Source organism: Platichthys flesus, chromosome 7, assembly GCF_949316205.1.
Source record: "Platichthys flesus chromosome 7, fPlaFle2.1, whole genome shotgun sequence".
Lineage (NCBI taxonomy): Eukaryota > Metazoa > Chordata > Actinopteri > Pleuronectiformes > Pleuronectidae > Platichthys > Platichthys flesus.
In genome coordinates, this window is record NC_084951.1 from 2,818,433 (window position 1) to 2,832,844 (window position 14,412).

At 38.8% G+C, this 14,412-nt stretch overlaps 1 protein-coding gene across 2 annotated transcripts in view; it reads right to left on the bottom strand.

The window, feature by feature from the left end:
- The window catches only part of prkcz (protein kinase C, zeta), a 110,694-nt gene that overhangs the window by 55,898 nt on the left and 40,384 nt on the right, over positions 1-14,412 (bottom strand). The window contains exon 1 of one of the 2 annotated variants that reach the window (XM_062392475.1): positions 8,677-8,800. The exons of the other annotated variant lie outside the window; for it this stretch is intronic. Coding sequence (XP_062248459.1) covers positions 8,677-8,713 — 37 coding nt within the window. The 5' untranslated portion in view covers positions 8,714-8,800. Of the gene's footprint in view, positions 1-8,676; positions 8,801-14,412 lie in introns of those variants that run through there. 2 annotated transcript variants of the gene reach the window in all.

The window sequence follows — 14,412 nt, forward strand, 5'->3', positions numbered from 1 at the left end:
TTTTCAGATGACAAAATGAGGGTGTAGCTATTTGTAAAAGGAACACGTATTCAGCTATTAATAAACTGCAGCGCATAAACAAGCATTTTGCTAAGACTGGAGACTGGAAGATTCTGTCTTCATGTAAAACACATTACACTTTTACATTAAATATCATTTAGCTGACGCTTTTTTTCAAAGCGACTTACAATAAGTGCATTCAACCATGAAGGGGAAACCCAGAACAACAAGAATCATGTAGGTACATTAGCTTAAAAAATATTGGACGATGGCTATTAGACATCATCTTCTTAACCAAGGGGTAGTCAGAAGAGATGTGTCTTTAGCCTGTGGTGGAAGATGTGTAGACTTTCTGCTGACCTGATGTCATTGGGGAGCTTGTTCCATCATTCAGGAGCCAGCACAGCAAACACTTGTGATTTAGTTGAGTGGCTAAGTGTCCCTCGCAGTGGGAGAGAAAACACCATTTCAAAATGTTTAAAACATCCCTCACTCTGACAAAAGTTTTGCTGAGATTAAGCAACATTTAGACAGAGTGAGCGCTTAGAAAAAACTCAGCAATCAGGGGCGGGGTTGTGATAATTCAATATGTTACCAGTTTATCTGTTTTGGTCTGGGATTGTTCAAACAGATTCTCAGCCAAAGTGACTACAAGTTTTTATGCCTCCACGATGTGCTCCCTTGGCTTTGCCTCGATGTGTAAAGCCAAGGGACATAGACATGTAAAAGCTATGTTTTTCAGGAATCTTTGGTGAGAGCTGCCATATTTACAACACATACGCAACTTAATGTATAATTTTGTAACATTTCTGACAGCCTTGATCACCCCAGTGATAGGTAAAGTACAAACAAAGTTCTGTAGTATATTGATAGATAAGGGTGGTTCAGCTATTATCAAGCTTTTATTTTGAAATTTTTAGAATTGGGGTCTAAAGATTATGTCACTTGCAACCTTTGAAGTCGCTAACATGCAATGTATGAAAAGATAACAGCTGTTAACTAAATCTTTCAAACTAAAAAATAAACATCATACCTGAACAGTATTGAAGCAAAATTTTATGGAATACACTGACTACATATGAACCAGGTAGGATGAACACAAAGCTTTTTTACTCCACTGTGTACCATAGACTGTTTATAAAAAGCTCTGCGCACAACATCCAGCACACAAACAATAAAAAGTGACTGTTAAAAAAACTGTTAGAGGAGGAGACACTTATGACAGGGAATCATTCTGGAGTAGCTGCAGAGCATTAACACAGAACAAGAGATCAGAACATTACAAACAGGCAGGTCTAGAACGGACACTGCACTAGTCTGTCAAATTCACAGCAAGAAGTAACCACTGCCTTACATTTTTATATATCCCACCCTTAGATGTGTGCCAGTGTAACAAGACAATCAATACTAGTAACTCAACTCGGAATGTTTAGCCTCATCAATGCCAGCCCACAGTCCACTGCCCATGTCATAGGCTGTAATGAGCATAATTACTATTTGTATAATCATCAGAGAAAAGGTGGTTTCTATCAGTTGTCAGTCAGTGCATGATCATGTGTGTTGGGGGCGTGGCTTAGACAAGAGGGCCAATGGATGTAATGATAGCATTCTATCATTGTTTAGCCTGCACTTGCTAGGTGTTCCAGGATTATAAACCCTAGCTTTAAGTTAGGGTTAACTGAAGAACCTGCCATAAAAATCGGATAAATCAATAAATTATCAGTCAGTTTACATATGTGCACTGCCCTCAACGCAGCATGGATAGATGGATTAAAGTGGTTGGCTCAACCCAGACAGGCACTGCCCTCTTGACTCAACTAATTATTCACTAGTAGTTCTCCCCCCCCCCCCCCCCCCCCTGTCTTTACTGGTTTTCCAGTCTGGTTGGTTGCACCAGTGATGGGTGTGGCTATGCTCCACTCATTCACTCATTTTTGCCTCTGTTGCTATGGTAGCCACAGCCTACCATATACCAGCTATTATTAGTTGGTTGTGAGGATGTCAGAACGTCTGCAAAGAAAGTATATTTTGACAACACTGACCCCTCCCAACTTTTGAAAACTGATTCCTCCACTGCATAGAGGAAGGTTGAAGGTATTCAGGCCTCTTTACTGTCTATATCTTCAGCAGCGGCTGCAGAGCTATAGAAATGTTCATACTGTGAGGTAACCTTTTGTTGCCGATGGCCTTAACAGGTACCTCAAATTTTTTATGTTTATGTTAACAACCCATTATTTTGTCTCAATCGAAAATGTCTGCAGTGTGCAATACTCACGTTACTCAAAGCAAAACATGTGTGGCCTCAGCTTGGTGAGCAATACAAGGAGCCAAAAATGTAAGTTGTGTTCATCTCTGTATGGAAATATGCAGCCATAGAGAAAGGGATTTAAGCAGACACTTGGCACATGAGCTACTGACTCGGATTAAAGCAACACTGCAGCAAAACTCTTGTCAGAGTGGTGGTGTGAGATAAGAGCTCTGCCGTGTTTGAAAAAATGTATTCTGCCTTTTCTGCAATGTGATGAATGTGTTTTTTTTTTTGTGATTGTCATTATCATTCTCCCAAAATGAGTCAGGGCCGATGAGACCAGAGTGAAACACAGAGACCCGGAGGGGCCCTGCTCTTTAGGGTCTCATCTGTGAACTCCCCCTAATCCTGTTAACTCAAGGCCTCTACAAAAAAGTGGCGCCTGCTTCGGAGATTCACCTCGCTGTGTTACCATAGTTACACAGGATTTCTCCCTACGTGCCCTCACTAGTGGGTGACTGACGGAGTTGGGGATAGACACAATGTACCGCCGAGGCTCTGAGTATGAGTCAACGTGAGCCTACACATCACGTTACGCTTCCTCAGTGCCCACGTCAGATGCTAAATAAAGTGTGTGTGATTAAATAATTAATTGCGACAGATGTTTGGACAAAGTTGTAATTGCATCTCTTAGCTCACTGTCTGATGAATAGATGAGTGGTTACACAGAGGAAGGTTAAAAATACGACTAAATGTTTTCCATCCTCATCTCTGGGTTTAAACCCTGAAAATACTCTTGATATTCTTAACAGAAAAAAAATTCTCTGAGGTACAAGCACATTTTTATGATATATATAGAATCCTGTAGACACCTTAGATTAAAGCTGCTTTAAGTAGCCTAAGTCACATTGGTTTTGCATTTTATTATATAGTTTGAATGATTAACTGCCCTGCTGTTATTTGAGAAATGTGCTCCACATCCAGATAGACATGTGTGGAATTAGGAGGTATAGGGCAAGGCTCTCAGTCAGAATAGTTATTTGACATGAGATCTTTGTGTCATTGCTTTGCTCACACATTTAGAGGGGTGGGGCCCAGTTGACCTTTCCATTCATCAATCAGAGTTTAGAAACATGGTGAGGTTGAATGTGTTGATAGCGGTGGCATTGTTTGCTCATGTTGTAAGCAGTGTAAACAAAAAACTCTATCCAGATGAAGCAGATTAGTTAAACTCGAGAAATAATATCTGAGTTGCTTTTTTTGTGCACTGTTTGTTGCGCATTTAGTCATGAATATTTCATATTTAATGAATATTTAAAGCTTCACACCAATTAAGAACCCTGCTTGTCACTATATCATGAATTATGTACTATTACTTTTATTACTGTTACCCCACTAAGTGGACTATCAGCATTGTGCATCCTCCCATTAGTTAAAGGTGGCTTTGATGAATATGGACTGGGTCAGACAGTCTACAATCTCATTTATTTATGTACATACATATAAAAAAGTAGGATTTCCTTATATATTTGGAATAATGATTAAGCACTGAAGGTGGTCTAATCTCATCAGGTACTGGACAATACATTAATGTAGAAGACGGAATCAGATTTGTCCAAATGATGTTTCCATGTAAAACAATAAATTACTTATATTTTTTCCACATTTTGTATAGAAATACAAGAAGATACATTCGGTTCGTTAAGAGTATCTTTTGATCCCAGAAAGGAACATACCATATCTCTTGATATAAAATAAATATATAAATTAGTAAATATTGTTTGTTTGTGTGCGTTTGTGTGTGTGTGTGTGTGTGTGTGTGTGTGTTTTGCAGTGGCCAAATTCTGTGAAATTCAGTGCTTTGATTTTTGATAGATATCACATACTGAATATGCCACATCGCTTCTTTTAAGTTTGATCTACAGCATATGCAACATGTACCACAAACAACTGCAGCTTTAAAGAACAAAACAGGTTTTAACTAACAACAAGAGCAGGATGGATGAAAGATGTGATAACAAATGATGTGACTTAAGTGTCACTGTACAAGAAAAAGATTCACCCACCATTAAAGATAAACACACCAGTGGGATCTTCCAGCCTCATCTATTCCTTAACATTTTACCCATAGATAACAGCAGTCTCTTAAATCCCCTCTGGTCCCAAAGCACACATTTATTGATGAAAAAAAAAAATTGGTTTAGATTGAAGGGTTGATCAGTCCTTGTTTACATCTTGCTCGGATCGTCCTCACAGCCTGACAGCAGTGAGACAATTAAGTCTCAGACCACTTGCACTGGCAGACCTTCAAAGAGCTGACCTATTACAACATCCCGCTTCTCAAAAGCACAAGTGTTGCCTGGCCCCTTTTTTTCTGCCAAGGTGCCAGAGAACAGAGCAGGCAAGTCAAACCACTTTTCAGATGATAAATCAAAACACAATACTACACCTCCGGATGTAAAGGCCATTGCGCACAGTCCTGCCATTTTGTCCGCAGAAGGTATAAAGAAGAGTAGACGACCTGCTGGTGTGATACTGTAGATTAATGTAGACGCAGAGCAGGGGAAACGGGTGGTACCACCGAATCACTCAAGAACAGGACATTTACGAGGGCTTGACTCATTTCCAGACATTGTTCCTATAACACACTGGGAAGCAGTGGCGTACAAGTTGCTACCAACAAAACCCACACCCTCACTTGAATACACCTTCAAAAAAAAGACTGGGGATACACTGGACTGTGTGTTTTCAACTGTTTTTGAGGAATCAACAGCAATCATATGTGTGTGAGAACAGGAAAAGGTCTCCCCTTATCCAGGTCAACTATTGCAAAGTGTTTAGTTATTTTGTGGACACTCTGTTCCTGCTGCTAATTGTCGAGAGCTATCATAGAAAGCAAGGTTATTACAGGTCTACACCACTAAAGAGCTGAGGGGGATCAATGGAACAGCCTCAAGGCCTTTTCAAACACAATTAGACCTCTGTGATAAGGCTGCTCAATGAAGGCATGACCAATGTTGTTAGTTTGACTTTTAATTAAACCATTTATTCAATTGTCCTTTTAATCAGTGTGTTCCGGATAAAAGGGGAGAGAGAGCAGATGCTGCGTGAAATTATAATAGACGTCCAATTTAAAAGTAGGGATCACTGAAATCTGATCCAGATTTAGAAGAAGCCTCATAAGGACCGCAGGGGTTTCCTGAAAGTGATAGGATGGGACGCAAGCACGGGCATACTGTCATACAGGCATACAATCAGAGTTTGTGTGTGGGATTCCCTGGGCTGCCGAAAAGTCAGATTCAAATGTTGATGAGTCAGCCGTTCAAGATGACACCATGGCAACAGATCTCTCTATTATGTCCTCATCAGACCACTGAGAGCTGAGTTGTGTAACGTCTTCCTCTTGCAGTATCTTAGTGGTTCTCAGATACTATTGTATTGATATACTATATATACTGCTCATGTTTTCTGTGTACTAATAAAAGAGGTTGCTGAATTCTTTAATCTGTCCACTGACGACTAACAACTCAAGAAGTACAACTTTCAACGTCAAGATAGACAATTCAACTGATTCAAAACTCAGTGAAAGGCAATATATAAGCTAAAGGAACTTATTTAAGGGTATTAAGGTGAGAGCTCACCATCATGATTAGAAAATTTAAGTGAATGTGGCAGTCTCTCTTTCACTAGAAGCTTATTATCGAAACCTGCTTTCTTTAGGTATTATCATTCTTATTATCAGTTATTAGATGTAACTTTGGGTGTCAGTATAGTAGTTAGTACTAATATCAGTGGGCTGTAGTTTGATTGTCCCTTAGCCCTCACTTTCTGACCCAGTTCTGTTTAAGGGGTTAAGACTTGGTTTTAGGATTACAATTTAGGTTTAGGTTAGGTCTAGGATTGGGCATTAGTTTTGATGGTTAAGGTTATGCCTTAAGGGAATGCCTTATGCCAATTTGTGTCCTCACTAAGTTAGTTGTAAAATATGTGTAAAAACTGTATCTCTTATTACCCTTGATATTAAATATATTTTCCTTCCTCTTTGCTCGGTCCGGTGGTGGATGGCAACCCACTGTATTGGAGTGTGCATCAGAGTTATCTAGGCCATATTAAATTATTTTGTCCAATCCTGTCTTCTCAGATAATGGAGCACACTTTTCCGATGGCAAATACTATTTCAAAGCTCAGTTCTTCGCTCCATGCTTTGCAATTTCCCTCTTAAGATTTTCTGGTTATTTAATTATATAATCAGCAGGAAAATCGGCTGCAGCTGCAGTTTCCTTTGATCTCATACGCATAGAATGTTAAACATAATTTAAAACATAAACATATGATATGAAAGCAACTAAAAGATTTTTACCAGAACTGTCACCTGCCACAAATGACCAGATGGTCATTGAAATTTGAAACATAATGTGACTTGCAACATGACAATTTCCCCAATAACAACAATGTTGCATGATGCCTTCACTGCCATAGTTTTTAGGAATGCCCTTCTGTTTGTGAAAAGGAAGAGCACATCAAGTGCATCCAGAAAAATGTAAGAAAGAGATGATTAAGTTTCAAATTAAATCTTTATGTTCATGCCAGACAGCAATAAGAGAGGAAAAAACCTTGTGGTGACTCAGAGACGTTCGCCTTTTATTATCTCGCTAAATGTGAATTTTTTTTTTGTCTCTTTATCTACATCAGTTGGATTGGTTGAAACATAAATATAACCAAAAGATCCTGGATAAAATTGCTGCCATCAAAGCACAACAAAGCAGGTGCTTACATCGAATGTGCACAGTAGTAATCATGGAGAGGGTTAGTGTTAGGATTACCAATCACAAGTCAGTGTCAGCTGTCAATCATGACCTCTTACCCTGTTAATAGCGTCAATCATCTAATTGAAAACAAACAAAATAGAAAACACCTCACATGCACCATTGTGATAAGAATTCAATTGAGAGAAACCATCTACTTTAAAGGACTCATTGTATGCCCATTTAACCACAAGTTGATATGGTTCCTTGGGGTCTTAATGAAATGTCTGTAACATACTTCTGTCAAATTACCACAAGGATCATTTAAAACAGCACCCTTTTTACCCTGTCTAAAACAGCCCTCCTCAGATTTACCTGTTTTGAGTGCGCCGCCCCCCATTTTTACAGGTTACATTAATCAGAAACTGATCCACCATTAAACTCTTTATGATTTTACACTGATTTTACACACCAGAGCTGAAACAATTGTTTCAGCTCTGGTGTTCCTGGGTAAGACTCTAAGTACTAAAGAGGACACTGAGATTGTGTCCTTGACTTTTTTTTTCCTCAGACACTGGGGAATTTACACGTGGATGATTTAAGAATGATTCTCTTGCAGTTTTAAGGACGGGCTTGACCTTGGAAAAGCATTTCAAGTTGAATGAATGAGTAAAATATTTCGGAGGAATTGTGTGTGGGTTTACGACATCAGCCTTTATCTGAAAAGCTAAAATGAAAAAAATAAATAAATAATAGGTTTTCCTACAAACTTTTTACTGGACCTTTCTATCACGTCACATGTCAATATGGAGTTTTGGGTGATGTTATAACAGAGTAAAATAGTTAGCAAAACTTATTAATGACTGAGGAAACTCCATACACAGATGGATACCATTAAAATCACCTGAAAGCTCGGAAAAAAGTAGAATGTTTTGTATTAAATTAATGATGGATATATTCTAACATTTAAAATACTCAAAAGAAAAATAATGGAAATAATGAGTATATTCAGGCATTGTGTTCTGCTTTACATTTACAGCTTAGATTTGTTACTCTTGTCCGGATCCATCATTTGTTAGTATGATATAAAAACTGCAGAAACGGACCATATAAAGAGCAGTTAATCTCCTGCATATAAGACAAGTGCTCCCTCAGATGGCTATCTTTACATCAAGACTGATACATTTTGACCATAACATTGTTATTGAAGAAGACAGAAACAGACTGGTGGTTTTAAACAGGTTACAAAGATCCTAATCGGCAGCTCAGTGCAACTGAACAACCAAGAGGCATGAGACATCAGGGCTGACAGTCTGCAGACAACAGAGAGACTCTCATGCCCCAAGCAAAGAAAAAAAGACATGTTCACTTTACTTGTAGCAGCTGATGTGAAGGAGAAACCCACACTCTGTTGAGTCTGAACTGACATTGTGAAGGGATCTAGCTCATTGCATTCAACTCAATGGATGCATTTAAGAAGACAGTGGAGCAATTTCACTGCATTTCAGGCGATTAATAAAAAAAGAGATCATCAACCAAAGTATTTTACTTAATTGGCTGATACTTTATGGCTTATCTGACATTAAAAGCTCAGCCCCTCGATCCGAATGCGCTCTCTGTCTGCAGCTGCATGGACCTCAGGTGACCTGACGCTGTGACAGAATTGTCCCAACATTCCCCTACCTTTGACTCGAAGGTAGAAAAGCAGCGTGAGCAGCATCCCTCCGGCTGAATGTTAGCGCACTCTCGCTTTTACAGTACGGATCTCATGGCTGCACCTCTTCTCCTCATCCCGTCTTCCTCCTTCTCTTCCTCCTCCTGCTCTATCCGAACAGCTTCACTTATGTGACTCTGTGTCACTCTCTCCTCCCTCCCCTCCCGTCTCATTTGTTCTCAATCCTCCAAGCTGCCTGTCCTCATCTTCCATTCACACTACACACACACTCCTGGAAGTAGCCGACAAGACACATGCAAACATGCTGCATTTTTTCATTTCCTATAATGTGCTTGTTTCCAATGTCTGAACAGGAATCGCACCTCATGATTGAGGATTGTCACAGGAACCTGCTGTCTCCTCCCTATTGCAATTGCAGCATGATGCCCACTAGATGGCAGATGTAGCTGTAAATCCAACAACAGCATCTTCTGCACACAACACATTTTAACCTAAATTTAAACCTTGAGGACTATTTTTAGTGGCAGTGCTGTGCCTACTGGATCACATCCTGGATGGCAGTCTTTCTGTCCTCGTCTCTGGAAACATCTCCTACTTTCATTGAGCTCTATATCTATTAGAGCTCTATGTGCCACTGTATATCTCCTGCAGGCAGTCATTTTTTGCTGCACTGCACTTTAGGAGCCGGGGGTAAGGCATATTGAATCTTCAAGCTATTGAAGATCTGTAAACTAATGCATGTATTTCATTTATGGGCATGAGCACAGTATTATCTGTCTTTCAAAGATTATTCCAAACAAAATAGCAAAAATAAAATCTAGGTTAAAGGACTAGGTGTTAAAATCAGCCAGTTGTGATTTTAAGTTCCATTTGCTCCTATACCAGATTTCCTTTCTTTCACAAACCATTAATCAGATGCATGAATCAATAATTCAAACTACTGAATTGAAATTAGAAAAACTAAAAGTGAAATGACAGGACAGGGTTAACTTATTCTTAACTATTTATTCATTAATTCACTTTACACTGAATAAATTCATTGGTTAGATGGGTAAAAAGGGGGAGGATTTTTATATTCATTTTAACTGACTCATATGTTGTGATATTGCCTTTTTAATGATGTAATTAAATCAGATTATGAAACCAACTATTTTCTTAAGATTAGTATAAATAAACTCACTTTAATCCTATTAGTTGCCAATTCTTAGCTGTCAATCGAGCAGTCAAATTATTACTATTAATTAATAATAATAGTAACATGCATTTACTAAGAGATGAAACTGTCTGACAGTACAACATTACAAAATCTCAGAACATTTGTGCTGTTCAATAAATACATTAATATAACCAGCTCGTGGCATGTATTCGGTTCTACTGACTGCTTCAGCTGCTGGACACCATACAAACCTGGACAGATGTTTGATAGTCCAGCTGGATTTTGACAGTAATCCCGCAATATGATGACACACATAACAGTCATGGAATCAATGACTGGTCCTTCTTTTCTTAAACCCAGTTAAAAATAAACATTGAAACTTTGAACTTTTAAACTTAGTTCCACAAATCGTTTGCTATAAAATCCCTAACCATTATAATTACTAATGCAACTCAAACCCACTTGCATCTGTGAAATGTGCTGCTCTGTATTTATCTCTAATACTCTATCAGGATTCTGTGTTTGTGTGTATATAAAAAATTACTTTTGTCTGATAAATCATTATCAGACAACTAAATCCCATAAATAATAATAATGTACTGGCCTCAAAAAACTCACAAAGCAAAGTCCGAGCCTTGTATGACGGGACGATTATTAAATACCATGTAAAGTCCATCATAAAAAAAGCTATTTTAGCTCAGAAGCACCCAGAGCGCTCCTCCTCTCTCCCTCATTCTCTCTCTCCCAGCCAAACACACACTTGGACACATGTACGTCTCTACTCTGCGGCCAGTGTTGCAACACTGGGAGGTTGTGCAAGCATTTTCTGCATTCCTTTACAGTGAGGGTAGAAGGCTGTTCTCTAGGCGGGACCCTGGGCTTTATCAAAGCAACTTTCAAGACCTATTAACGTTATCAGTGCTACCAGGAGCAGGCGGTGTGGTGCAGCCACTCATTCACTCTGAGTCAAAACTCTGGCTGAGAGCTGTGAGTGGTGCATCAGAAAACACAAACTGACTGATTTGTAAAGAGTTTCTCCACAGGGAGGAACTAAGACGTTCCCTTTACCCTGTGTGATCACTGGCACCAAGTCACAGTGCTCTTAGTTGAACTAACTTCATTCTAACAAATATCCTCCTCTATTTGAAAATACTAGTGCAGTGTCCGTTCTGAACCTGCCTGTTTGAGATTGGCTTGCTTTCTTGACCTGTGACTATGCTGGTTGCATTCTTCTTTCAGACACTGTAAAGGTGACCTTTGATCAACTAGATTGTTGTTTGCACAGATTTTATAGTCAAAGTTTTTTTTATACACATGATAAGTGTGAAGTTGATTAGATGAACAGGTCACCTAAAATGTGTTCTACATACAGACCTTTGAGGAATCGGATAGTTTTTCATGTTCTAGCTTTAAAAGTATTAGGTTTTTCTCTTTTTTGTTTGATTTACATAGTATCATATTAGATACTATGCTTTATGTTCATACAATTTCTTTTCTAAAAATGTTCAACTCACACTTAATCTGTTTGAGAGCATCTGTGGGCAGACAATGATATTTTCTTGCAATTGAACTATAATTTTTTTTTAAAAGTTGATTGTAGGGCTGGGCAATTAAACAAAAATGTATCAGAACAAACATTTAAAATCTCTAATAAACTTTAAGGGATAGTTCTCCAAAAAAAAATCAATAACTATCTACTCACCACTATGTCGATGGAGGGGTTGGTGAAGTGAATCCACAATACGTTTTCTACACACAACACAGGACTAGTTTATTGTGAGTAATTATAATTTGGGTTTTTCACACAATAATAAATCTGGGCTGACAGATGACACTTACTGTACTAACCTCATATGCGGTCTATTGAACCCACTTACATTACTGTAAAACCCTGGTCAGATCAGAAGGTACACAGCACAGTCCACCCACACATCCTCATGAAGGAGAAAGCATTAGCAGCTTGGTGACAGTCACTACTTGTAGCGCTAGAACTAATATGTATGTACCTGCTAACTACTGCAAACTAAGCAGCCATGTATATATATATATATATAAAATCTCTCTCAACTATGCCCCACAAATTTGCATAAGCTTACGTCACTCCTGCAAGCAGATTTACTGATTGTTGTGATTCCACTGTAATCCTTACAAAGTTTATATATTTGTATTTCAATAAACAGTAGTCCCTTATGGTATTAATTACCTGCAAACACACTGCTCTGTGTGTCCTGCACCAGATGGGTCAAAAGCAAGTACAGACACCACTAAGTAAAGGTTTGGCTGCTAATTGTAAATGGTTTCTGAAGCTATTTCATCTTGTTTGTTGAGACCCGCTTCACATCCTGATAGCCATTAATAAATTAAGTATTCTGAAAAAAATGAAAAAAATAAAAGAAGTCAGTGTCTTTGGGCCTCGAAGGACTTTCACACGGCATGACCTAAAGGGGAACGACCCGCTGAGGCAGAGATGATAGCCAGAAGTTAGCGAATGAGTCAGGGAAAAGTCAGCTTTTACAAGAGGCCAGGCAGTGCACATTCATGTTTTTTAGGCCATAGCTTTGACCAGATAATGGAAGGGGAAAGCCTGCTATTGCTAGCTGTTCCAGGATTACCAGCCCTAGCCAACCATCCCCTAACATCATTTACACAACCTTTTATGAATCCATGCAACAATGAACGATGTACAAGTAAACCTGACACCATGCTGGACATTAAATGTTTACTGTGTAACTTGTATTGAAATGTTATTTCACTCTCAGCCAACCAAATCGCAAAGACAAACACAAAACCCACAGTACTACACACTATATATTATACGTTAGCTAAATCCCAATGACCTGAATACATCCAAGCTCCCCTGCTCATGATACACAAAGCTTCAGTCCATGTATCTATGAAACCTTGAAAGGCCATTGCTCAGTCAGTCAGTCTATCTCATTCCTGTGATATTACAGCTTGCAGGGCTTCCCTCAAAATACTTTAACTTCAGAAATCAAAAACAGTAAAAAATAACAAGGTGACCTGGTCAGGCATGAGGTGCACTGAGAAGAGGAATGCAGACCAGAAGGCAAGGCAGAAAATGGGCAAAAGGAAACAGTGATGAGAGGAAGAAGGCAAAGCATGATAGAAAAGAAAGCAGGAGATTGGCAGTTAAAGGGGTTGTGATATATGAGAGAGAGGGGAGTTAGACAAAGGGAGACGCCTCTGAAACGAGGCCAGCAGCTCAGACACAGACAGTTCACAGCACTCAAACATGTAGCAGCGCAGCAGACCTCTCCTCTTCCTGCTCGGCTCGTAGCCTCACCACAGGCCAGCTTCAGCGACACCATTGTTATGTGACTTGTTTAGTGCCAGCTGAAGTGGTTGCTCTGTGTAAGCATTATGCAAGGGTGCAGCTCTTTGTGGATTAGCCTTCTCACCAGATGTCCTCCAGGCTAACACTTTTCACTGCACAGGTTCAATAGCAGGACATGCAAACCACTCAAAATCCAGCTGCACAACAGAATGAGGTCAGTAGCTGATCTAGAAAAGAGACGAGTGGCTACAAGGTTGTGATGATCTTGACCAAAAACTGTCAATTATGCAATTACAATTTCTTTCCATATGACAGCTGCACAAATATATAAACGTTTAAAAAAAACCTGTTTACACATTAATTACCTTTTTAACAATGACTTGCAGCAGGAACACTGGAGATTTCAAAGGATGAATAAAGGACATTCATGTATCTGATAAGTAGTTTTGTTATCTGCGTACTTTAAGCAACAAAAATGCTTGATATCAAACCCTTGGTGTAACTGTATTGAACAACACAGTATCCCAAACTCTTATCACCAACATATTTTCTACTGAATTAAATCATAGTAATTACAGAACATCTGTAGTGTACTGAGTAGCGGTGTAAAGATGCTAAAACCAAGACAGAAACCACACAACAAACGTCCACAAACATGTTTTGTGAAACCGGAAGAGGGAAATGTGATACCTCAACCTGCTGTCTACTGTTGCAGCTCCAACCTGCTGAGCTCTCATTACTTTATTAATGTAACAGCACTCTGTTTTTGTTTCACAATTAACCACAAAGTATATGAAAATATTCTATTTAAAGCTATGGCAAGCTGTACATCAGGGTTTTATCACAGAAGACACAATAACTTAAAAAAAAGTAGATTTTGAGGATTATTACATGTATACTGTAATGGGGCGGCTGTGGCTGAGGGGTAGAGTGGTCGAATGTTTATGTGAATGGGTGAATGTAAAACTGTACTGTAAAGCGCTTTGAGTGGTCATCATGACTAGAAAAGTATTATATAAATACAAAACCATTTACCATACTATTTATAGAAATGTCTTGTATAACACTTTTTCTTACTTAAGTAAAAAGGTCAATTATAATATTCTCAGAGAAAGGTATCAAGTTGTGATTATTGATGTCAAATCAGCTCAAACAATCAAAGTGTAAATGTTTTGCTTGCTAATCATTTTTTTATTTTTAAAGTCTTTGAAGATCAGTGCCTTGGCCCAATCATGTCCCTCCAGTACAGAAGCATGACCTCCATCATCCAAGCACTGCAGTCTGACCTATTTT